At 41.7% G+C, this 25,879-nt stretch overlaps 3 protein-coding genes and 1 long non-coding RNA gene across 8 annotated transcripts in view; 2 read left to right on the top strand and 2 right to left on the bottom strand.

Moving 5' to 3' along the window:
* Positions 1 to 1,809: 1,809 nt before the first annotated feature.
* Positions 1,810 to 7,412, bottom strand: LOC111946304 (uncharacterized). Its single transcript, XM_023949807.2, has 6 exons — positions 7,368 to 7,412; positions 7,076 to 7,243; positions 6,824 to 7,000; positions 6,637 to 6,739; positions 2,518 to 3,669; positions 1,810 to 1,989 (listed from the first exon to the last, which is right to left on the bottom strand). The coding sequence occupies exons 1-6, from the start codon at positions 7,410 to 7,412 to the stop codon at positions 1,910 to 1,912; spliced, it is 1,725 nt and encodes a 574-aa protein (XP_023805575.1). The 3' UTR covers positions 1,810 to 1,909.
* A 1,278-nt stretch (positions 7,413 to 8,690) lies between these two features.
* cobll1a (cordon-bleu WH2 repeat protein-like 1a) lies at positions 8,691 to 11,024 on the bottom strand. The gene is made up of 4 exons (XM_023965307.2): positions 10,944 to 11,024; positions 9,967 to 10,060; positions 9,155 to 9,356; positions 8,691 to 9,081 (listed from the first exon to the last, which is right to left on the bottom strand). Exons 2-4 carry the CDS (start codon positions 10,056 to 10,058, stop codon positions 8,776 to 8,778), a joined length of 600 nt encoding a protein of 199 aa, XP_023821075.1. The 5' UTR covers positions 10,059 to 10,060; positions 10,944 to 11,024; the 3' UTR covers positions 8,691 to 8,775.
* Positions 11,025 to 14,762: 3,738 nt separating this feature from the next.
* LOC144990162 (uncharacterized) lies at positions 14,763 to 15,225 on the top strand. Its single transcript, XR_013654142.1, has 2 exons — positions 14,763 to 14,898; positions 14,975 to 15,225. It is a non-coding gene; the product is annotated as an uncharacterized LOC144990162 (long non-coding RNA).
* Positions 15,226 to 21,061: 5,836 nt separating this feature from the next.
* scn1lab (sodium channel, voltage-gated, type I like, alpha b) overlaps positions 21,062 to 25,879 on the top strand; it is a 45,514-nt gene continuing 40,696 nt past the window's right edge. For 2 of the 5 annotated variants that reach the window (XM_011484196.4, XM_011484188.4), the window contains exon 1: positions 21,075 to 21,355. The gene's annotated coding sequence lies outside the window, so the exon portion shown is untranslated. Of the gene's footprint in view, positions 21,356 to 21,554; positions 21,695 to 25,879 lie in introns of those variants that run through there. The other 3 variants (XM_078942992.1, XM_004066661.5, XM_078942984.1) reach the window with 3 other exon arrangements.

Raw genomic sequence — 25,879 nt, 5'->3', positions numbered from 1 at the left:
CAAAAGATTAACAGAGTGACACTTTTAAACATTAAAGGCTTCATTTGATTCCTATAACATTTAGCTGCCAAACGTCTAAAAATGATGGCAGAGTGGGGTCAGGTGTGCTCAGCTACACTGTAGCCACCCCAAATGTGACTTGGAACATTCAAAGCTTTTTTATTTTATTTTTTCTGTTACTTAGTTCTGGGAGAATGTCCTAAAAGTCGGTTAAAGATGTAACTGTGTCCGACAGATCAGCATTTTGTTTTGCCGGCGTTGAGAATTCTTCTCCTCTGGACGATCAGGAACGCGGGTTTCAGGCTCAACCTTTCCAAAGCTAATGCCAAAGTTGTCACTTACACTGGAAATCATCACTATGGCCAGGAAGCGGGCCTCTCCACCGTGTGCGTTTCTCTTCTTTATAAAAATATATCTATCCAACCGTTGGACGCAGGTTTTCCGCCTCTGGGGTGGTAATGGCATTCTCCATGACAACGGCAGCGTGACACGGCGGTGCCCTTGAGGGCCGGGCGCTCCCTCTGGGGGTAGTGCGGCAGAAACACGACAGGGTCAACGGTCGCCTCCCATCATCCACCAGCAAGCCGCCGTCCTCGCTCTCCTCCTCCGTCTTTAGGTAGGTAGGGAGTGAGGGAGGAGAGGGAGGGGGGGGGGGGGGGGGGGGGGGGTCTTGAAGCAAGCCCACTCAGTCCAGGCCTGGCAAGGGAGCTTTCGCCACGGGCGGTTCTGGCTTGGTCTTCAGCTCTGAGCTCCTCACTGTTCCTCCAAAGCCAGGGCCGGATCGATACGTAAAGCACTGCGGATTCTTTTGGCACCCAAGTATAGCTGTGCAGTTTAGCCCCAAGGTGTGGGTCCGATAAAGACAAACAGCGTGTGCATGTGAGGAAAGTGGACTGAGTTTATTGAGGAGATGCTTGGCATACAACCGACTTCTCCCAAAACTTAGTTGTTGTTTTTTTATACATGGAAATGCAAGGAATTCTGATGTCTACATTCAATAATTCATGAGCTCACGATGAACAAAAAGAGAAATCCTCAGAGGCAGCACAAGGATAATCCCGCCATCTCATTCATGACTCTGAAAGAATACAAAAAAATGACCAAATATATTTCCTTTTAAAAATCCGCTGAATTAAAATTTATGTTCAAGCAGCATATCCGGCAAAATAAATACTGTTTTAAAACTTACCCTGCACTGCCACCTACTGGACAAAAACTTTACTTCAACTCAGACAGAGCCCTATATTTCAGGTTTAACAATATAAAGCAAATCCTGGCACAAAAGTATATTATTTTCTGCAGGTAATGTCTTCTGTTATTCACAAAACTGAAGAAGAGTTTGTATTGGCACACGTGCATCAATCTTTAAAAAAAAAAAAAAAGAACTCAGGTCCTGCTTGGTTTCGTTTTTTTAGAAAAGAAAACGTTTGGTTCTAGACCGAACATGAATTCTGATGACAAAACGAGAAAGAAACACTAACGAAACTTGGAACAGGAAAACAAAGACAAACAGTTCTCTTATTTAACTTTCTTGAAACTGATGCAGTTTGTAGAGAAATCCTGGATAGTGCTGAAGCCTGAATTTCCACGTTCAGGAGTGTGACAGCAGCTCAGGCACCTGTGCGGGAAAATACAAAGATGTTAAAGCACCTGGAGATCATAACTTTGGCTTTATGCTTATAAAAAATGGAAAGCTTTAATTACAGGCCAAACACAATAGTTTGATGAGAGTGAAACTTCAAACATCATCATGACATGCTGGAATAAATAGCTAAAATAAAGAGTGACAGTTCATTTCAAAAACTGCATTACAAAAGATTGTTTTCAAACTAACTAAATGAGATGTAGAATAGTATGAACTCTAGAGGAAACCCTGCGTCAAACAAGCTGCTTTCCTTGGATTTACAGATTATAATCCCACCTGTTTTGTCTTCGCTGATCCTGGTGAAAATAAAACGATGCCTCCTGCTCCCTGATCTTTCCAACTTCCTGAAATACGCACCGGCACGGAAGAGACAACCGCAACGGATGAAGCGATCACATTCAAAGGGTATCGGTAATCAAAAGAACGTAAGCACTGGAGCTGCAGTCTAATAAGGTAAGAACACTAAAACCCAATAGCACATTGGCCACAGATGTTTCTCTAAACATCTGTGATGGAAGGAGAGCATTTTTAATCAATGGTTGCAAGAGAAAAACAGTCCAAATCTTTGGTATTTCTGGCATATTGATGCCTTTCAAAGCTTCCCATGTCTTTCTTTGCATAGCACCTGCTAAGGTTATCTGCATCAACGGCAAAGGCTGTGAGCTATTAGTTGTATAGTTACAATTGCGGAGGTCCCATACCAAGCTTTCAGTGATGAAGATGTTACTTTAAAGAAAAACCTGCAGACCTCCCAAATAGAATCCACTTTCTGACAACCAATCAAGTTATTTTTCTTCATTCAAGGACAGCTCAGAGCGTCCCGGCCGTAGGCTGGAATGTATCAAAGTGACAGAAAAGCACTCGTGGCTTACCGTACTGATATGTGGACATGGCTGGTGGCTGAAGTGCACCGCGTGGATCGCCGGAAACCTCTGGAGTCTTGCTGAGGCTCTGTCGGCCGGAGCGGTGGACGGCCATGGCCACCGCCTCAGCGAACCTGGATAAAGCCGCAGGCCTCTTCTCCAGAGGCGACTCCGATGCGGCCGAGACACACGTCGGATCCTGGCCGGATTCTTCCGTGTGCTCGTTCAGGACTGAACTGTCTGCTTCTGAAGGACACAGAGCCGAAGAGAATGGGACCTCACTGTCATCTTTGAAGAAGACAGGAGGAGGAGGAGGAGGGAATGCAATGTCCTCTTCCTCTTGTACAGCATTCTGGGCAGCTTTCGCCTCCTCACATGGAATACCATGGTTGGTTGAGAGACTTTGAAGGATTTCCTTCTGATTGTCGGCATTAGTGAGGCCTTCATTGAGGTTTTCTCCGTCTTTGAGGTCTGATGGTGCTGCTGGTGTCTCCTCATCTTCATTCTCTTCCGTTTTCTTCTCATCAGCGTCAGATGACGGCTTTTCTGGGGTGTTCTGATCGTCTGAATCATTCAGAGATGGAGGAGAGGCTGGGGTGTCGTCCCCTGGAGTTGATTGACAGAACGCCTCAAGTACTTCTGAGTTCATGCTTTCTGCTCCTTCAGGAGGCGGCGGATTCCCTTTCTCCTCCTCTTCCTCACTGACACGCTCTTCATTAGCCAATAGTTTCTCAGGAACATTGTTCAGCTTCTTTGTGGGAACCACCGTAAACGTCGTCATCCCTCTCCTCTGAACATCCTCGGCCTCAGTTGGAAGGTTCAAATCCAGAACAGACTCCAGCGCCACGCGAATGTCCTTGCTCTCTTGTCGGTCAGAAGTCACGGAAATGCAGGAGGAGACGTTGAATTTCGGGAAGGAGGCAGAACTCCTTAAACGTTTGGCAAGCGTGCCTTTAGACACGGAGGACGTCAGGACTTTGGCGAGAGCCAAGCGAGCGTCCGATAAGTCTTTCCCCAAAAACGTAGGCGGGTGGAGTTTAGAGCCTTCAGGGGACAGAGGCGGAGACAGCGGACGACCAGGAGGGGACGAAGAGCCTGGTGCGGAGTTTGCAGACTGGGACCCCTCGCCATCTTTCTGCTCCTCTAAAGGGTGGAGGGATTCTGTAGGCCAAACATCCAAGACAACAGTTTTTTCTTTAAACAAAGGCTTGTTTAAAAGAAATTCTGCAGAATTATTATTATTATTCTATAGAGAAGTATATAAAATCATGTACTGATAAAAACTTCTAAAGAACACCCTGACATAAGGATCTGAAACAAAAAAAAATAAAGCTAAAAAGTTAAAAGTTAAAATCCATTTGGGTTTGGGTCAATAAAATTAGAAAAGCCAGCCTCGTTGGGTTTTATATCTAAAATTTTTCTTCAAAAAGAAAAGTGCATTCCAAAAGATTATCGTGTTTTCACCGTATTTGTAGAAGGGAATATCACTGAAGTTTTAAACGCCTTCTTTTGCTCATCCTTTGCTGCAGAGAGGCACGGTGGTGGTTGCATTATAATGTGGGCCTACTTCTCAGATGTTTATTGAAAAATAAACATCTGAGAACCACCATTAGCCTCAAGTCTCCATGAAATCTTCAAAGGAAGCTCTAGGAATCAAACCATCAGTGGTAACTGAGCTTTACTTACTAGAAAAATCGACAAGAATCATTCGAGTCAAATGGAGATGTTCTAAATTTACCAGCCTTTGTCCTCGATTATAGATAAACCGATAAATTCCTCACAGAGGAACCAGTAGAAGAGGTTTGAACTTCTGGCAAACAAACAAACACAACGCCTGAACAACCAGGAGGGAGAATTCCCCTCCCTCAGGAGCTCTGAAGAGAACATTGGGATGATGGATTTTCTTTGAAAGAATGGACAAACTGACAAATAGATTATTTATTTTCAAGTAAATGTATGGATTATTTTATTCCTGATCTGGTTTTCGAGCCGTTTTTCCATGTTGATTGCTGAATGTAAATCAATAATGAAACCTGTTGTGACATGCTGTGACAGATTTTTATACAAAAGGCAAAAAAAAAGTGATTTGGAAACTTACCAAAACAAAAAGTACAAAAACAGAAAAAGTATGCAAAAGTAGTAGAAAAATCAGCGCCTAAATATAAAAAAATCCCTTCATAAGTCACTGAGGGGGCGGAGCCAGAGGAAGAAGACGCCAAGAGAATGATGGACGGAGGACAAGAGAAGAAAACAGGAATCGGTCAGAAAAGCTCGGCTTCATCTGCCGGACAACAAAGAACAGATGCTCACAGCAGAAAGCTGGCTGCTATCTGAAGTGTGTTTCCTCAGCCCAGAGTCCAGGCTGGGACTCGTTTTGTTTCCTCATTCAGCAGTTTGGACTCTATTGTTTCTAAAGGGAAAACAGCGGAGGAGTGACAAAAAGGAGGTGCTCATTAACTTAACTGCTGACAGAATACACAAAATGTTTCTCTAAGCTGCAGAAAAATCCAACATCGCCTGAACAGAATGTCCAGTGACCTAAATAAAGGCAGGTCATAGGTCACAGGTCACTGTGATTGTTCTGGTCGGGTTCAATGTAAATCTTAAAAGGAAGCTCTATTAAAATACTAGTTAAAAGCAATACGACTTTCCAGGTTGATTGCTGGAAAGCTAAAGCTGCTTCATTTAACTGATCAATTAGGCCTGGGCGAAAAATCGATTGAATGAATTAATTCAAATTTTTTGTTACGGGCGATGTCAAAAATAACTAAATGGAGTTTTTGTGTAATGGCTCATTTTTGGCTCCCCAGAGCTTCCGTAGCGTCATAGTACACTCGAAACAGCAAGCGACAGCATGGTTACCGGTGAGAGTGGGAAGTTTGTTCCCAAGAAAGGAATAAACTCATCTGTTGTTTGGAACTGGTATGGGTTTACTGCCACAGACGTGGAGGAAGAGACCCCCCCCACACTGCAACATTGGCCTAAAGCCCATCGCAGTCAAAGGCTCTCACTCGCTGTAGCGTGGTACGCACTACATCCTCCTACACACGTAGCGCCCCGACACACATACTCATTCTACAACGCCTATATAGTTAGTTCAGTAGTTAGTTGTTACTATTATTTGTTAATAAAGAATACTGCGTTGTAATTATTACTAGTACCGGTATTTATTTGCAACGCGGCCGCCGGAGGATTTTTTTTTTTTTCAGAGGCGGCAGCGGGTGGGTGGGTGGGGGGGGGGGGGGGGGGGCATTCCTGCTGCTTCCTCATCTTCGTTTCTTGATTGAATTAAAACCTTAGACCCCAGATATTGTTAATCCTTTAGAAAATGGTGCTACTCTCATGGTGAATGTTTGCCTCCTTTTAGTCTAGACTACAAAGTGGGACTTAAAACACAGCTGGGACTTTAAGGAAGTAAGTAACCTTTTTATTTTTGGACAAGTGAAAACAAGTGTAGAATAACAAAATAAGACAAAAACAAGAGAAAAATGATATAAAACAAGACAATTATATAAAACAAAATTATTAAAACAACACAAATCCAAAAGGGAGTCAGAAGGAGAAAAATCTTGTACTTAACTTTTATTCCAAGAGTGTGTTAGTTTATTTATTATTTTCATCCCAGAAATGGGGGTTACATTTTGTCCTCCGTTTGATTAAATAAAAGCAACATTTGCTTTAAGTTGTCTGCCGTTTGTGCTTATTGCTTTCCTTAAGTGGGGGGGGGGGGGGGGGGGGGTCGGGAAAAAGTCGGAAATCGAGTTTAAAAAAATAAAATCTGAGATTTTAATAAAATCGAAGTTTTTATTTTTAAGGCATATTGCCCAGCCCTATGATCAATCCATTTATTGCGACATTTTCATCTCGGTTTAACTCCACTCTCGCCGGACCTCCTGAGGGGAATCGAGTCGACTTAAATCCCGTCGATTTGCTCTACAACACTGTAAAAGGTCTACTGGGATTACCGTGGCATATTTAATCTCCTGCTGGTCAAGACAGTGACTAACCTGACAAACGGGGCAGATCAGGCAAAACCGACAGAGAGGACAAAATTAACATCATTTGAATCAAAAACCAAATCCAGAGATTTTGTCAAAATTGATCAGAAGTCCAAAGCGGTCATTTTACCTTCGACATCTGCGTCTGCAGTCGACTCCGGAGCGGCGTTCACACATGGGGGAGGAAGGGGGGCCTTCCTTTTGGAACTAATTAAGTTAAATTCTACAGACATCTGCATCAAAAAAATGAAAAAACAAAAAAATAGTTAGTTTATTAAATAAAGTTTTTGAGCGTTTGGAGACGAGGAAGCAGAAACCTGCGCCGCTCGCTCGCCGCAGCTGCTGAGGCTGCCTGAGACGCTCTGAGAGGCCAGCATTGGCGGCGGGGGCGCTCGCCTCTTCTTGGACGCGTTTGCAGGCAGGGAATTGCACTCTGAACCCCGCTCCACATTTCTGCTGAGTCTGGGAGACGCCGGAGCGCTCGCCGTTCCGTTCTACAGGGGAATAACGTCAATGTGGATCACTTTGACGGAAACCTATTGTAAAATGCGGCGGAGCAGGACACGTACCGACTGATGTTTCTTCTTCTTCCTTCGGAAAAGGCTGAAGAATCCTCTTTTCTTCTGTTTATTTTCCTTCTTCAGGAGGTCTAGGAGACAATTATCAGCAAAGCGTGTACAGACAAGCGGATAGCGGAGGAGGTGAGGTGACCTCTGCAGGTTCGACAGCCGCACCAACTACAAAAAACGTTCAGAAACTGGTCCGACTTTGCTCTAAAATGGATTTAAACCAATCAGAGCTGCTGTTAACATGATATTAACAGCAGCTCTGATTGCTGCAGGGTGTTAACACAAAACCCACCGACTCAAAGATGCATGTAGGGAGGAAAGATCCCAGAGGTCTCATTAAAGCAACTTTTTAAGAGTTCAGTTGATGGACTGGTGGTAAAATCTAATAGATTTCCGTGTAATGAAGAACGTTTTAGAGCCAAATGAATTCTGGGTTAGAAGTATTTCAGGAAGATCTACGTTTGTTTTTCTCAGAAAGAGGTCAAACTGCAGATTCAGGGGGTGTCTGTACGGTAAATGCAGCAATTTGCTGCAGAGAGAAAGGTGGAAATTTGTGTTCTGACGATAAACAATAAAGCAGCTGAAACAAGCTCTCCTCTCTGTAAACACGGGGATGAAATCTTAGGGTGCATTCAGACGGGAAAAATCCTTTGGTCCGGACAGAGTCCTGAACCTTGCATTTGGTCTGCATGCAGACTGCCGTCAAGCTTGCGGCTCCGCCCGCCGTGTTTTCTACGTCACAAGTACAATCTTTTCTCAAATGGCACCTTTTTTTCTGCTCCTGATTCACACTGATTTGAATATATGCAATTTTAAGCCTCATTTTATTCATACAAGTCCATCATGAGAAAAAGGCCACAAGAACATGTTAAAAATACCAAAAAAACTTCATTTCCATCAGAGTGGGTCTCAGATAATCCTCAAGAGAGACTTTATGTTCCCACTTTCACAATCAATTTTGTGTTTGCACAAAAAAAAAAGATTGTAAAGGAGGGAAAAAAAAGTGATTACAGAAGATAGATTTGTAGCACTCTCGCGTTTTGATTTCTCCCCTTTTTTTTTTTTGACCGGCTAAAAAACAAAAACTTCTGAGTTTGTAAGCGAGCAGAAGTGCCCTCTCTAGAAGGAATCTCAGAGCTAAGCGAAGCTGAGTCCGATTGGAAACTAACAGAGACCACCTCCAAGCGGCCACACGGATTATTGGGGGAAACGAACTCTGGTTCATTTAAAGCGAAGCACACGTGTCCAGTCAGAAGACACCCATACGGGTGCTGTAGGTTTTTGGGTGGACCGGGCCCATGGAGGCTCGTGGTGGAGAAAAAGAAAAGGTTGGAGGTCTGTTATAGTAAAGAAAAAAAAATGTTATAAAGCCGCTTTTTAGTTGTATTTCTATCTTTTTTTTCGTCACAATGTCACTCATTTAACTGAAAACACCTCAAAATAAGGCTTTTCACAGCAATTATTAGGTTAAAATAGATTATTCATTCACAGGTCATAGTTAATCCCTAGAAAAATGAATCGCATGTCAGCACTAATTACAGCAGCTCCTTGACTATCGATCGGTTGGAAAAAGATTTAAAAAATGTCCAGTTTTTTGTCGCGTTTTCCTTTTTTCATAATTTTTTCCTGGTTTACAACCAAACTGAATTTTTCTAAAGGCATCAGACCAAATGTGACATTCACAGAGAACTGAAAGCAGATCAAAGGATTAAAAGTGAACCCCTTGTGTGTCTCTTATGACATACCAGCCTCAGACGGTATGGGACGGTGGGGTCCTTTAAGGCCGTGTCCTTAGCGAACAGCTCCCTCAGGCCGTGATCGTTTAAGCTCCGCCTCAGGTCCAGTGTCTCGTTGGACTGAGAGTCTCTGAGCAGGACGGTCGTTTCCACGTGAAACTCGCACTTGTCACACACAGCTGGAAGCAGCGTCTCCAGAGGCAGGTTGGGGTTGACTCGCACCACCGTCTTGTGGGACTTCTTGTAGTTGATCAACAGACGGACTGTTGCCTGCAAGGAAACATTCCACTCTCTGAAGTCAAGCTATTGCTTTAGATTTTATTTGTTTGATTGTTTGTTTTACCTCAGGCACGTACGGTCTCTTGGTTTTCTCCTCTGTCGCTTTGGGCTTCAGCACCATCTTCTCGGCCTCCAGCAGACCAATGGGGGAATTCGGCTTGAAGCTGATGCTGTTCTTGTTGGTGGACAGAAACTCCACCGTGTAGTCAGAGGGATTGAGGTGGTAACCAGCACACAGAGTCACCAACAGGTCCATCACAGGTTTACTAAAAACAGAGGAGAACATTGGAGGAGGGGAAACAGAACCACATAATGGTTTTAAAATCCCACTACAATCATATATTTTTTTGTCAAATTATTCCCATTAATCTTTAATTCTGATTGTTCAGTTTTTAGCCAAAATCAAACAGATTTTGCCGTTTAAATTCTGGGTTGTGGGTGGGACAGTTGGAGGAACCCCACCCCCCTCCCCGTCGCTAAGAGCTCTCTTTGAGTGCGCCCTTATAGTCTGAAGATAGCATTAGCGGCGCAAAAATAATGGCGAGCAATATTGGATTAATCCAATACAGTTTTGAGCCAAAGGCTAGCTCAGACGAGCACATGAGGGTTGAAAGCGGGCCAGGGTGGCCAGGTGAACCTTTGCCACGCCCATTTCAGAAACTATGTGAATTATTAGAGCTTTTTCTAGCATCCGGTTTTTCTTATCCAACGCTACTTGAATTAAGAAAAACTCAGAAACGCATTTTTGATCATTAATAATTTTATATAGGCCCTCTGCTATGACAAAACACTACAAGAACATGTTAAAAACACACACACAAAAACAGACTATTTTCACTGGAGTGGGTCTTGAAACAACTGTGGAAAAGAAAGTACCTTCCATGAACAGTGGCGTTCTTCTCCACCCCCCCTGGGAGAACCACAAACAGAGAGTGATTTCTTTCCAAAGGATTCACTCGATCATCCATTTCTGCGGACATGAAGGAGACTCTGTTCAAGTTCCACTTTGATCATCTTTTGATCTATTGTAAAAGTGCGGAGTAAGCTAGTAGTGGGGAGCTAATGGCCCGCCCACCATGTTTTCTACGTCACAAATACTTTGTCCACCGCTCCTGATTCACAACGATTTGAATAAAGAAATACCCAGATATATGTCCTCCATCAGGAAAAGAAAAAATGCCACAAGGTTGTTAGAATCACCAATAATTTTCATCAGTGGGTCTTTCAGCTGCTGGTTGGAGAATCAACCATCTTTATGTTCCCGCTTTGCACAAAAATGAGATTGTAAAGAAGAAGAAAAAAAGTTTAAAGATTGTAAAGATCTGTGTTGCACTTTGTCACATTGATTTCTTTTTACCATCAAAAAAACCTTTTCTAATTTGTAAACAAGCAGAATTCCCATCCCCAAAATTTAGCCAAATAGTTCAATAATTAAAAAAGTGGACATAGTTTACTGAATATTTACAGATTATTTTGTTATTTTAAATTTTTTTTGAAAAATAGCTTGATTTTTAAATTGAAAAAAAAAAAGAAAATCACAAAAGGAAACAAAAACGTATTTTTCCCCTGAATTTGCACACACACACGAAAAACCGTTAGCTTTCCTCGGATGGGAAACAGGATCGTCCAAAGCTGTAAATAATTTGCATTAAGTAGCTATAATCATCATTTTGAATCTCATTTTACTATCAAGACTTTAACTTTTGTCTTTAAACATAAAAAGATTACCTAAAACGACAAAACTTAGCTATAACTTAAAATAATTCCGGCTTTGCCAATTTACAGCAGGCAAGTCAAAAAAGAAATGTGTGACGTCAGAATTTTTTTTATTTGTGGGGGTAAAAAAAACTTACCGAAAAACGTTGGTGTGAATTTAAAGCCACTAGTGACTCCTTCCAGGGTGGAAAAGGCTGAAGTTTTCCCCAAGCCTTCGAGTCAGTCTCATAAACTTTAAAGCCTCGGTCCGTTAAAATCAAATTCTTAGAAGTGCTAGCTAACTGCCCAGCGGCGCGTGCCGGACCAACAGCTGTGTGCGTGTATTTGCTTATCAACACGCACGTGCTTGTCACCGCGCGCACTCATGCGGCTATGGAAAGCAAAAGGGGCCACTCCCACTCCGCCTCCACACATGTCCGTCCTTTTAGTCGAATATTCTTCGTTTTCAACAACTTTTCTCCTCATTTTAAATCAGGAGATTTAACAAAAGTCAGCAACACATTAGGAGTCATTTTAGTTATATTTATAATGAGGTGTAGTTTCTTGATAGAAAATGAAGAGGACTTCTGCAGTACTTTCTAAAACAAATAAATCATCTATTAAATAATCCATATATCAGCAATCAGTTGTGCTGCATACAGTGTTAATAAGAGCCATGGTTTTGTCTGAACCGTAATATTCCTTGTAAAAGAAACATGTGAAATTGGTGTCAATTTAAATCAAATCTATGAAATGATTACATGAGTATTTGGTCAGGAAAGCTTATAATTATGCTTTTAAAAAGAAGTATTATTCTACAAGAGTCTACTCTAAAAATATACATATTTATTTAGACAATTGTTTTAATTTTCATATTATTTAGTCGCTTTAGCATTTAAAAATACTTGAAATATCTAAAAAAAATTAGGTGAAATTATTCTATCGTCCATCCCACCCGGGACGGTGCCGCTCTTCTTTCTAGAAACATTTCTGCTAGCCTTAGTCTGTTAACCTGACAATCCAGAGACGAGACCCGGGCGCAGAGCAGCAGTGTAAAACGCTCCTCTGAGCCTCCCTTAGGGTTAGTGCCGGTGCAAAACCCATGCAGGGAAAGTCAAGCAGGTCCTAGCTTTAGCTTATGTGCTGAAAGACAAATGAAAGGAGCGCGTCTTAGAAACCTTAAAGTGACAGACAGCAGTACTCACAAGCAGAATTATGATGTCATTAAATGCGGTTTATTAAACATTCGATCCATTTCCTCCAAGTCCCTCTTAGTCAATGAGTTAATTACTGATAACAATCTTAGTCTTTTAGCCTTAACAGAAACTTGGCTCCAACAGGATGACTATGTTAGATTGAATGAAGCAACCCCCCCCACTTATGCTAACTATCAGAAATCCAGGATTTCAGGGAAAGGAGGTGGTTTGGCAGTAATATCACAGTCTAGCTTACTTCTCAGTCCTAAAGTTAAAAATGCTTATAATTCATTTGAAAGCATCATATTGTCTTTAAGTCACCCAAACAGGAAAACTCGAAAACCTGTTTTACTCATAATTATTTATCGCCCCCCCGGCCCATATTCAGAATTTTTAACTGAGTTTTCCGACTTCCTATCGACTATTGTCTTAGATTCTGATCAAACTATAATATTAGGGGATTTCAATATTCATGTTGATGACCCCAGTGACTGCCTAGGAACGGCTTTTGCAGCTTTATTAGTTGATGTTGGTTTCACCCAAAGTGTAAATGAACCCACTCACTGTCATAAGCACACTCTGGATCTTGTTCTAACCCATGGTATAGAGATCAGCCAGCTGAGTGTCCTTCCTCTTAACCCCATCATTTCTGATCACTTTATGATTACCTTCCAGCTTACACTGGAACATCCTTCTGTCCCAGTGAATAAGAAACAACTTAGAAGAACCTTAACTGACCGTTCTGTGTCTGAGTTTAAACACACAGTTCAGCCAGTACTTAGTGATATTCTGAGAAAATACTCTGAGACCAGCTCCCATAGTATCAGTCCTAGTATAAATGACCACTCTGTTAATGATGCCTTACAAGCCCTCAGGAGTACACTCGATGTTGTTGCCCCCTTGAAACCTAAGTTCGTCAGACAAAACCGAGTAGCACCGTGGTTTAACGCTGAAACTCGTTCTCTTAAACGAGAAACCCGTAAGTTGGAAAGGGAATGGCGCCGCTCCGGTTCAGAGCAGTCTCTGGATATCTGGAAACATAGCCTATTAAATTATAAAAAAGCTCTGCGTAGAGCTAGAAGCCAGTACTATTCAACCTTAATATCAGAGAATGGAAACAATCCAAGATTTCTTTTTAGCACTATAGCTAAATTAACTCGCAGTCAGAGCTCAGTAGAACCACATGTTCCTGTTTCTCTCAGCTCTGATGATTTTCTTACATTTTTCGATAGTAAAATCTCAAATATTAGACATAAGTTAAATCAAGTTATTCCTACTATCAGCCCAGAACAGGCTGAAGCGGTAGAAATGGAGGCATCCATAGAAACCTCTGTAACATTAGACTGCTTCACTGCTGTGGATCAAGCGGAAATAACATCAATTATTACGTCCTCCAAATCCTCAACGTGTCTGTTAGACCCAATTCCCACTAGACTTTTTAAAGAAACTTTTCCCCTAATTAATGATCCCATATTAACAATGATAAATGCCTCTCTGGAAACGGGTTACGTGCCACAGTCTTTTAAATATGCAGTTGTTAAACCTCTTCTGAAAAAGCCCAGTTTGGATCCTAGCATCTTGGCCAACTATAGACCGATATCAAACCTGCCCTTTATTTCTAAAATCCTAGAAAGAGTTGTAGTTAAGCAGCTTTACTGCCACCTACAGGACAACAGCCACTTTGAAGACTTTCAGTCGGGGTTTAGACCTCACCACAGTACGGAAACTGCACTAGTTAGAGTCTCTAATGACTTGTTATTGGCCTCAGAAAAGGGACTACTTTCTATTCTGGTCCTGTTGGACCTCAGTGCAGCCTTTGACACTATCGACCACGGTATTTTACTCCATAGATTAGAGCAGGACATAGGGATCAGAGGATCTGCTCTCCAGTGGTTTAAATCCTATCTGTCTGATAGGTATCAGTTCGTTAATGTAAATGGCCATTCCTCTCAGTGCACTCGAGTCAACTATGGAGTCCCACAGGGCTCAGTCTTGGGACCGATCCTGTTTACGCTTTATATGTTACCCCTAAGAAACATAATCAGGAAACACAGCATTAATTTTCATTGTTATGCCGACGATACGCAGTTGTATTTATCCATGAAGCCTGACCAGAATGACCAGATAGAGAAACTGAACGCCTGCATCAGTGACATCAAGACCTGGATGACAATTAATTACCTCCTCTTGAACCCAGAAAAAACTGAGGTCATTATACTTGGTCCTAAAAACCTCAGAGATGCTCTGTCTGCTCAGATAGTCTCCCTGGATGGTATAAGTATAGCCCCCAATTCCACAGTTAGAAACCTTGGGGTTTTACTTGACCAGGACTTATCATTCAAGACTCACATATCTCAGACGTGTAGAACTGCCTTTTTTCACCTGCGGAATATTGCTAAGATCAGAAATATACTTTCTAAGAGTGATGCTGAAAAACTCATCCATGCATTTGTTACGTCGAGGCTGGATTACTGTAACTCCTTGTTAGCAGCGTGTCCTAAGAGTTCCTTAAGAAGTCTCCAGCTTGTTCAGAACGCAGCTGCTAGATTGTTAGCTGGAACCAGCAGAAGAGATCACATCACTCCTGTGTTAGTTTCGCTCCATTGGCTCCCAGTTGATTCTAGAATCAAGTTCAAGATCCTCCTGTTAACCTATAAGGCCTTACATGGAATGGCCCCGTCCTATATTAAGGACCTCATAGTCCCTTACCAACCAATCAGAACACTTCGCTCGCAAAATGCAGGACTGCTTGTGGTTCCTAGAATTAGTAAAAGTACGGTTGGAGGTAGAGCGTTTAGCCACCAAGCCCCTGTCTTATGGAATAAACTCCCAGCTCATATAAGAGAGGCCGACTCAGTTTCTACATTCAAAGCTAGACTGAAAACATTCCTCTTTGGACAGGCTTATTGTCAGACTAGTTAGTATTCAGAGATTATTTAACTTAATGTTAGTTTGTTTAAATTAAACTTAATAATAACTATTTCTTTTAAAAGGCTGCTAGAAGTTGAAGCTGGGGTAACTATGGTACACTGGGGTTCTGTCCTCTTTCCTTTTTTACTTCTACCCTTCCTCTCCTCTATTCTTGATCATAATTTATCATTTAGTTCTCCATGCCTCTGTTTGGTGCAGTGCGATTCATGTATTGTCCCTCTTTTCCTCTCCCCTCCTGGGGAGTGGGAGTGCTTCCAGACTCCAGTTGGCTCATCCGTGCTCCAGTTCCTGACCGTTTACCTCGCCTTTGCTCCTGCTCCTACACCTGGCTGTGGATCCTGCCTCTGGCTCATCTCTGGCTCGTCTCTGCTCTGTACCTGACCGAGTACCTCGTTTCTGCTCCTGCTCCTACACCTGGCTGTGGTTCCTGTCTCCGGCTCGACTCGCGCCTTTGACTGTCCCCACAACCACGGCTGGATGAAGCTCGTCTGCTGGACTTTTATATATGTAGTTGTAGATTTAGATAAGTTAATTCTTCTCTAAGAGTTCTGGTAAATCGCCTGTCCGTCCTGGGGGAGGATCCCTCCTTCATGTGGGCACCCCTGAGGTTTCTTCGTTTTTTCCGGAATCCGGTTTTTTGGGAGTTTTTCCTTACGGCGAAGGGGGGTCTAAGGGCAGGGATGCCAGTATAGCTTAGTCAGTTTGTTAGTTCATTTTAGTATTTTTCTATTGAACTCTTTGTATTCGTGATCCTTTTGATTTCATGTTTTACTTCGAAGCCCATCGAGACGACTGTTGTTGTAATTTTGGGCTATACAAATAAATAAAATTGAATTGAAATAAAATTGAATTATAATTTGACTTAGGAGTTTCAGAAATGTGGAATCTAAACTACGTGGAAACAATGAAGGAAAACCATTCATATAGCCTAAATAGTAGTAGATAGTGGTAAAAGGCAGTACAATGTCCAAAGTGCACTGAGATGTAAACCATCTTTTAATAATAATTTAAAACCAAGAAGTCATATTTTCTAACAGAGACCCAGCCTGTGATTTGTAAAATTACTTTGTATAAGTCTTTATAGTAATTTAATTTAAAAGTACCGAGGCCCACATCTTCATAAATTCGAAAATCATATATCAATTCTAAAACAGGGAAATAAATCCTCTGTTCTAGTGTGTACTTCGAGAACTTCTTCAGCCTGCTTACAGAAAACAATAAAAAAAGATCAATGTCTCTACAATAAATGACAAAACTATCATTGAAATCACAGGCAAACACATTGTAACATCCAGACCTTCTTCGGCCATGTTGTTCCTGCTCTAATGCTCTGCTCCAAATGAGCTTACTCCATTTCTAAAGTCAGGGAGATTACTGGTCCTGCCTCTCCACCGCACACTTCCCCTTTGAAAAAGTCATGCATGCATGCACAAACACAACAAGCCCTACCTGTGTCCACACCGCCGTCCCATTCTGCTTCAGCTGTCTTCTCTGGATTCAAGGGGCAGGAGGAGACAGACAGAGGAGGAGGAAAGACGGGAAGGCAGCGCTGTAATCTGTTTAGCTTGCCACACCTATAAGGCCCTGCCCTGTCACATGACCGTCCCCCTACATGTCTGCATGTCTGCATTTCTGCGTCTTGTTGGTGTGTCATGTGAGGTGGGTGTATGGGCATGAAGTTGTCAGCCAGCGTAGCGAGAGCTCCAACTGCAACTCATAATGCAAAAACCACATAAAGCAAAGTGTGCATGGAGCTTTAAATCCACATAATCCACTCAATGGGATTGGGTTAAACTGTTGCTGATCTGGCTGTAGTCTGTCGTATGGCTTTATCTGAAAGCAGTTAGTCTGCGCTCAAAGGATTGTGTTGCAGCCTTCATTCCTTCATGCCAATTCTCAAGAAAAAAACTCTTAAGAACAAGAGAACTTCTAGTGGGATATGAACGTCGGTGTCATGGCTAAACTGCAGGAGATGGTGGTAAAAGATTTTCAGTTAACTTTCAGACATGGGAATTCTATTCGATTTTTCTTTATCATGTTCTTCACTATGTGCAAACTCTTAGTAGTTGACAAAAAGACTGAGCAGTCACTATTTTTCCATATTGGGAGGAGCCACCAGCAGTGGTGGTTTGAAAATGGTGGGCCAGGAATGCCCCTGTGTCTCCTTGAAAGAGCTGGAAGATTCAATCTCAGAAAAGTGGACAGATGGATGGATAGATGGCTGGACGGACGGACGGTCGAACTGATGGATACATGGATGGATACATGGATGGATACATGGATGGATACATTAATGGTTGCATAGATGGATATGTCGATGGATGGATATGTGGATGGATAGATACATGGATGGATTGACGGACAGCTCTATGCTGGAGCAACAAAAAGCTCTTTATTCATCTGCATACAGTAGGCGAACAGTTAAGTGGGAGTTCAATCAAAGCAAGCGAGGGGAACACATGTCCACACCTTCTGTAATCTTGTAATCTCATTGTGAAGTCTGTCAGTGGAGACTCAGTAGGTTTCAGAGGGAACTGGCTGCAGTAAACAGATCACTGTGTGACTGTCCGCCTTAATGAACCCTTTTGATGACTAAGAGATGAACGCAGAGACTCTTTAGTCATCCCGTCCAGGCTGTTGGTCTGTATTGTCACAGAGCATGTTGTGAAATGGGCATCGATGATGCCCATTTGAGCTCCGAAGAGGAGAGGACTGTTTCCACATGCCTGCACTTTGATCATTAGTGAAATCAAGATGATTCTCAGACAGAGATATTGATTTTTTTCTTGTTGAAAAGAAAGAGCTCCAAGATTAGATCATTTTCTTTCTTCCACCACTCATCTGAGGTAGTGTGACCTCAGGAAGTCCTGCTTTTTTCGCAGTGATGGGCACACAGTTTTGTGTGAAGTGTCAGTGTTGGTACAGATTCACGGCAGCATCGGCATCTCGCAGACGCCAGCCAGGGAACCTGCCTCATGTGGGGCGTCAACTCAAATCGACCAATGCAGCTTAGCCCCTCCTCCGACCTACAACCACTCTGTCTGTACGAGGAGTCAGAATCCACCACCCAGCCTCTAATGAAGCCCACAGCAAAGTCACGAAGGGGTGACGAAACTGAACTGTGAACAGAGCTGCTTTATGTGGATCTGTTAGAAATGATGTAGAAACTCTCCTGCTCATCAGAAATCCTATGATGAATGTTACTCCCAGTTGTTGTTTCATGCTTTTTTTAGGAAAAACAAGCTTTTTAAACAATTTTAGATCGTAATAAACTCAAGTGATGTAAAGTTTTTCGTCCAGGTTGCAGGTTTTTTGGTTTTTCATATCTCAAACCGGTACTTTGCTTACGTCCACTTCCCTCTGATAATTTGGCATTTTATTGCTATTGGTTGATTGTCTGATTATTAATTCCATTCATTGTTTCAGTGTGTATGTCAGTGGTGTGAGTGAGGTAAGATTTATCTTTCTTGTTTATATATTGGGTTGTTGGTGTTAACTCAAATTGAGTTTTGATGGTTGGATAATTTGCAGAATCTTTTTTTTATTTTTTACTGTTTGGTGTTTTTTTGTAAATTAAAGTATATATTTTGGTTTATTAAACATTCTTGTTTGGTTGGTCCATTGCGTTGGTGGCCCTGAAGGTAAGTAATTGTATTTGTTTCCTTTGCGGTTGACCGATTGGCCAGTAGGTTTGAATAATAGGCAGAAAGATGATTCCAGGCCCCAAGGGGACAGCGAGTCTCCTCAACCAATTCACTACGACATACCTGGATCGAGAGATTCTATTCAATTTTTTTTTTTTTTTTTTATTGAAGCAAATATTCAACAACCAAACACTGCATTTCTGTCATTGACAACAATATTAATGCCGTGATAAAGGTAGACAGAAAAAAAAATAATGAAAACAAATAAACCTTAAAAAATAATCAATAAAAATAAGGGTCTATTTCAAAGGTTTAAATAGATCAAATAAATTACACAATGTCTGGGAATTCTTATGATTCATGTAATGTAAAGATTTAGAGAATAGGTTGAGAAGGTTGAGTAATCCATCAATGTGAGGTTTCACCTTTAAGTCTATTCAATCAGATGTTGCTAAATCAGCAATGTGGCCTTCAGAGTCTACCCCTGCAACTATTCACAGATGGTAGAAATATCGGACATTACATACTGGAGTCTGCATTAGAAAGGAAAGCCACCTTAACAATGTTAATAAATGGGTGTTTGGGAGGTACAAAGTTTTCTTTGATCCAACAAAGTGACCACACCCAACAGAAAACACATTTGAAAATGGGTGTCATTGAGAAAAATGAGAACCTGATTCTTTCATAAAGGTTGTTTAAATGGATTGGAAATATTTAAAAATTTTTCAGTCATCAAAAAGTGCAAGACTCCTGACAAATAAAGTGCAGAAAAATCTTAATGTTTCACTGATAAAAGTCCAACTGTGTGCCTTTATCGCCTCTTTTCACTCAGCCTGCGTCGCCCCTTTAGAGAGAAATAACTGTCAGACAGGTGTAGAAAACAAGTAATAACATCTAGTGACGCCGAACTGCCTTTGTAAGTGCGTTACTTTCCATTTGACACTCTGCCAAGTACTGTAACTATGTTTTGGGCCGGCTGGTCAACATGTTCAGAGGAGTTGTCAGTTCGATGATGAAGTGAAACTCCTTGCAGCCATGTGAGACCAACGCGCTCCACCGAGCACGAGGGTGTGTCAGCCAGAGCTGACAGCAAGAGATGGGTTTCATATTTGCCAGAAAGTGTTTGCCTTCCTTTTCATATGACACAGGGCTGAGCTGAATGTCCTCATCAGCGCTATGACTGTCTGTTCTGGCAATAATTGTTCACATAAAGGCAGTTATTGTCCCATAGAAATAACCGCTTCTCTTGAGTCAACACTGTGGTTTCACATATCAGATCATAAAAAGTGTCCTCGTTTGGTCGGAAAATAAAGTGAACACGACATCTGAAATGTTATACCACCCCTATTTGCCCAAGAAAAGTGAATACATGGAAGCATTATAGGGGAAAAGACCCAGTCCCATCACCTATGGATCTTTTGTCAAAGCGTCCTCGGTGGTCTTTCAATTTGAATCCCGCCGTTTTTAGCCGTTATAAAAAAATACCTCTGTCATTTTCTGACAGTTTCTGCAGAGCAGCATGGGTTCATTAGAAATTTGCCTCTGAGTTGTGGCAGTTGGAGCTATCCTGATGTACAGTTTTGAGTGAGATTCCAGCACGGATGAGGAAAATGAAGACGTACATGGTTCTAGTCATCTACAAGTGGATGCATCAGAAAGGAGCGGAGCAAAGAGCTTGTGATGTATTTTCTGTTACAAATATGCTCTTTTTAAACATATTTTTTTCCGTCTCATCCTGATTCACACTGATTTGAAAAAAGAAAAACTCAGAAATGCAATTTTAATCTTAAATTTCTTTCTATATGTCATCCATCCTCAGAAAAATGCCACAGGAACACATTAAAAACACAAAAACATTACTTTAATCTGTGTGTCTCTAAGGTAAATTGTCTAGTACAAAGTATGGCGGTGGCAGTGTCATGGTTGTAGCTTGCAACACGTTTTTTTTTAAAACAAACTTTAGTCTAGTATCATATCTATGACCACTTCGACAACGTTCATCTCCAACTTTCCAGAATAAACTTCCATTACGTAACAAAATCTGGCTGCAGTTCGGCTTCTTGTCCAGCAGGTGGTAGAAATTCCCAGCAAGAGCACAGGAGGTGTCGCCTCCATGGAACATTTGGGTGTCAACGTGGGCAAGCACGTGCCGGAAAACTGTTCATTCACCCCCTTTTTTGGAAAAAGATGGACGAATAAAAATATTCTATTAAAGAAAAAATAAATAAAAGGATTAAATAAATGATTATACATAAAAAAAACTGAGCGGAACATGTTAAAATAATTGATATTTTGATGATAAACCAATCAAAAATGAAGATTAGACGTTTGTAAAGACTTTAAAGACTATAATAAACAAAAACTAAATGTAGACGGATGGAGAATGAAGGGGTTGGCTGAAAACAGCCGGAAGGAGGGTGAAGGGAGGGGGTATCAGGTGAAGTCCAGGTGTTTCAGTGACGAACAACAGGTTGCTCTTTTGATGCTTCCTGGTTATTCGGGCCATTTTGTGACGCCGTTTGTCTCCCAGACCAAAGCTCATCCAACGTGCGGCGCGCGGACGGATTTCTCCGCGTCAGGCGCGCGCAGAAAAAAAAAAAAAAAAATCAAAGCAGCGCCCATTAGAAGCCCGTCCATTCAGCCTGGGGAGGGATTTCTCAAAGAAGGGGTGGGGGGGAAGCAAGTCGTTGCTAAGTGGAACTGGTCGTTGCTTTTTTCCAGAATTCTAAAGGAATTATTGTTATTTTTGGACATGGGATCTACCTTCAGGGTCCACACCTGCTGGGCACCGTAACGGTGGTAAGAAGCCTTTTATTTCTAATAATTGAGCCCAATGTAGAAATAATTGAAAAAAAAATGCGTTGATATTTGCTTTCAGACAGACATTCGTCGTTATCGTAATGTTAAAATGTGTTTTTGCTGCGTGACAAACACTATACAGATCCTTTCCATTTCTGTGCGCTGTCAAATCAAATACGCGCGTTTTTAGTCTCATCTGGATCATGCTTTGCCGTCTGGTTTGGAGAAATACACGTCGAGACTATTCAAAACACGATTGGAACAATTTGGTCTCCATCAACAAGACACCGTGTTTTTGGAACGGAATTGCGCTTTTTTCCGGTTCAGGACCCTTTTGAAGTGCGTAAGTGTGTTATTCCAAGGGAATTGAATATTTGAATCACCTACAAAACCGAGATTTAATGAGGGTTTTGCGCCGACTGACAAGCTCTAGGTGTATTTTTGGCGCACCAGCAGCAGGAAGGCGTCGGAAGAGGGCACGCCCAGACCCGTTCGGACCCGTTTTGTCGCGCAAAAGGGATAATCCAGATCGTTCAATGTTTGGACTTGATTGTTAAATATCAGAATTGGGGTATTTAAGTCGCTACCAGGAGGGGGGTGAGGGTGTTTGTGCGTCTGGACCCAAACACAGACAGCCATCATTGATCCTGGCTCCTGGGACGGTTCTGGTGTCGGTTCTGGGGCTTCTTCTCGTCGCCTACACCAACATGGCGACAGCAAGAGCTGCGCCTCAGTCTCCTAAAGCGCCACCTTCAATGTTTAGGTTGATTTTCTGACGTGGGGGGAAAAACAAGACGCTCCTGGTGGGTTTCATCCCCTGTGTGTTTTTAGCCCCAGCAGAGGTGGAAAACGCCCTCAAAGCACTTTGAGGTCACCCTGAAGGCACTGGAGGAGGATTGGGGGGAGGGGGGGTATAATTGATGCTCAGCAGCTTTTATATTTGAAGCTGCGTTTTTTCAAAATGTCTGATACATGGGAGGCTTCCACTTGTTTGCTTTTGGAGGCAGCTGCGCCCCCTTTCAGCACCACGGACAGCGGCGCTCAGGCTTCTCCAAGCCTCGGCATTCCTGAGGTGGTGGAGGATGGAGGCGCCTCTGGCTCTGGCCGCTTCTGCTTTTGCAGATGAGGTTGTGTCGTGTTACATGCGACTGCAGGGATGGCAACAGATGTGGATGAGGGTCCAGGCCGTCAGATCTTCCCCCAGCAGCCACATTATTTTCTCTTTTTTTGAAATACAAGAAAGCTTCTCCTTAGGTTTTTTTTGTTTGTAATATTTCAAGATGTTTTGACATTGAGCAGTTTGGTTCACGTCAGTTCGTTTCTTCACATTCCCCTGCTTCCTTTTTTGTGAAGTGTGAAGACTTGGTTTTAAGTCAATCAAGCAAACTCTGGTCTATGTGAACTCTGGCCCGCTTTACCTACGGTGTGAATGCAAATGGACTCTTCTGCAGGGCAAAACAGGAAGTGAATAAAAATACTAAAGAACTCAATGTGACACTGTTGCGACAAAAGAAGTACAGATAGATTATCTCCTAACTTTTATTTATTTATATTAATATACTCGTTTCGACCCCCAAACAGGCAGCCGCTTTAGCTTGCTGACATTTGCAGGCGGTTTAGTCTGCTTTCCTTGTTTGCTGTGTGAAATTATGCCAGCTCAAATGAGGGCAAATGGGTCTTTTTGACTCAACTTCAAAAATGCTATGAAATTGGTCTTTCCCAGCTTTTATTTGACCTTTAGCTGCTTTTCCACTCATTTTAAGTGCAGCTTTTATTCTTTCTCTCTTTTACTTTTTTGTCATGTTTTCCAGTTTGTCTATCAGTGTGGCCACAGTGACGCAGGTAGAACATTTTATAACGGGGATGGCAGTTTGGAAGAAGATTTTGGAAGGGAGGCAAATTAGAACAGCAAAGCAAAAGGCCATTGCAAATGAATGTTATTAATGTTATTAATACTGAAATATTATTTTAGCTGTGCACTTAGAGAACCTTGTATTGATGATTTCTTAATCTCCATCAATAATGATACGAATCTTTACATGCTTTTTGGTGGAGGGGTAACTGCCACCCTTGGCCCCATGTAGCTCCGCCCCTGAGCGTCAGTTTTCCTTATTTAAGTTGGTTTATTTTTAAGGTACCCATTCACAACTAAGTTTGTTCATTACATTCTAATTTATTTAGTGCAAAATATCATTAAAACAAATCATATAACGTCAAACCACTGAATTATATATGTTCTGCTTAGCCTGCAAATATACATTAAAATAGAAACAGGCCTGCACAATAAATCGCAAATTTTTTCTTTATCGCGACAATGTGCTAAAACAATCTAATGGCTGCTTAAAGTATTTAACGAACCAAATAAATCCATGTATGCATTTGACCAATCAGATGTAGCTTTTCACGTTGTTGACCAATCAGATGGAGACTTTTATGTTAGATGTTTGCCTCCTATCTAGACGAGGGTCATTTGGAGTATAATTTAAGTTATGTTGACGCTTATTTAAATTAAACTGTTGCAGTGAAATGAAAAGGATGTATTTAAGTGTTTTGCTATTTCTTAATGTATCGCAAGTTGTATCGCAATATTGATCACTAAAATGGCAAATCGTGCGCTTTTCTCATATCGTGTAGCCCTACATAGAAAAAAACGTTTTCAATTAAATTTGAATAAAAACGTAAAAAAAGAGATAAATGCTTTGGAATGAATATTTATGTTCCATCTGCTGTTTGGTTGCTCCCAAAAAGTCAAGAAACAAAAAATATATGTATTTTCGTAGTTATCATTTTTAAATTCAGTTATATTTCCAAGATAACTGTGCAGTATGTTTCAGGATTTAAAAATAAAACAGTCTTCTTAAGTATTAAAATCAGATTGTGCTCAAAACCACAAATGTACTTTTTTCTGGGTATTTTTTTAGTGGCCTTACTGCTTTATGTTAGTCTATGATACAAGAATTCATCATTTTATGTGTACCTTATATCAGAAGTTCGAACAAAAGTGGGTTTTCATAACCAAGCAGATCTGGTTTTGAGAGGAAACGTAAGCAAAGCAAAAGTCTATCAATTTGTATTGATTTGGGATCAAATCATATCAAATCATATCATGATCACGTGCACTAAAATCAAATCAAATTAGTATTTTGGACATGATGCCTATCCCTTTTAATTTTTTAAGATCCAAAAAGATATAAATTACATGAAATTTGGTTTAGACATGAAGCCCCGAACCAATTTATTTGTATCTTTGTCTCGATTATGTCCTCCAGCTTTCCAGCGTTGGCTAAATGTCAGCCGGCTTCAAAGTCTTTGCTGCTTTTCTTCTGCCTTTTAAACAGACAATTCCCGATAATCTCATTCATATGTAAAGAAAAATCTATAAAAATCAAAGTGACATGGCTTTTGGAAGCCAGCTGAAGGAGAGGCTTCTGTTTGCAGCGTCCCACCGGGGACAGGACCCCACCTGTGAGGTGGTTGAACACCAGGGAGATGTAGCTAATGGCTCACTAGAGGCTTTTTTAGGGAGTCCTTGTTTGTGCGCCCTCTAGCCTTTCCTGCGGGACGGCTGGGATGCTAGAAACCTGCTGCTGAATGAGGCAGGAGCTGATGCCAATCGCTGCCTGCTGCACCTGTTCACGTCTTTGTAATTTGAGTCAGTTAAAACGATTAAACCCTGAAAAGACAGCAGTTCCTATGACTCTGCAGGAGCTAATTTCGGCGGTAAACAGATTAGGAAAAATCTGCTACGAGGTCATATGTTGCTTTTTGAAACCTACAATCTTAATTTTGTCTCCAAGTATTGATGAAAAATGCTCATTTTTCATGTTATGATTCTCCTTTGAGTCCTACTGGTCATCAGTTATAAAACTGCAGCCGTCACTCTATTGTGTTACACAGAAAGCCACTCAAATTGGTATTAGTCACTGAGCCATTAGCATGCAAACATGCACTCTAGCCACCGTTTTCATCTTTCTTGCTGTGCTTTAGACACATCCACATATACTCTAGGAGTTTTAACGTGACGTAATCGCAAGTTATCACGCAAAATAAAACACTTTTCACGGATCTGTGACGGCCATACATTGCAGGGTCTGGCCTGCGACATTTTTTTCTTTCCCCATCAGCCACAACACTGTAGAGAAGCTGGCATTTGAAACAAAAGAATGGGATCATGCATCATTGATGAAACCTCCAAAGACTTATGTCTGCTCAGCCGTTCCAGAGAGTTGTTCTCTGGCGATTGGCGCCTTTGATACACCCCTGCCGCCCCTCCCATCCTGCCCTATAAAGCATGCACGAATGTGTGAAAATGTAAATGAACCCTGCCTCTCTGAGCCACTTTGCATGCAACCCTCCCCCCAAACTGCTTCAGCATATGCCGGCAGCCTTTGCCCCGCATGCACACCTTTCCATGCTCCACGGACATACGGGCAGAGAGAGCAGTACATCAAGTCACGTTATTTTGACTAAACAAGCGTGACATTTGACAGCAAATATTTGTCACTTTAAAAATATTTTCATTTT

The sequence above is a fragment of the Oryzias latipes genome, chromosome 2 (genome assembly GCF_053564925.1).
Source record: "Oryzias latipes strain Hd-rR chromosome 2, Olatipes_Hd-rR_3.1".
Classification (NCBI taxonomy): Eukaryota; Metazoa; Chordata; class Actinopteri; order Beloniformes; family Adrianichthyidae; genus Oryzias; species Oryzias latipes.
Note: the sequence above shows the minus strand (reverse complement) of the source record. Positions and strands in the feature narration are given on the sequence as shown.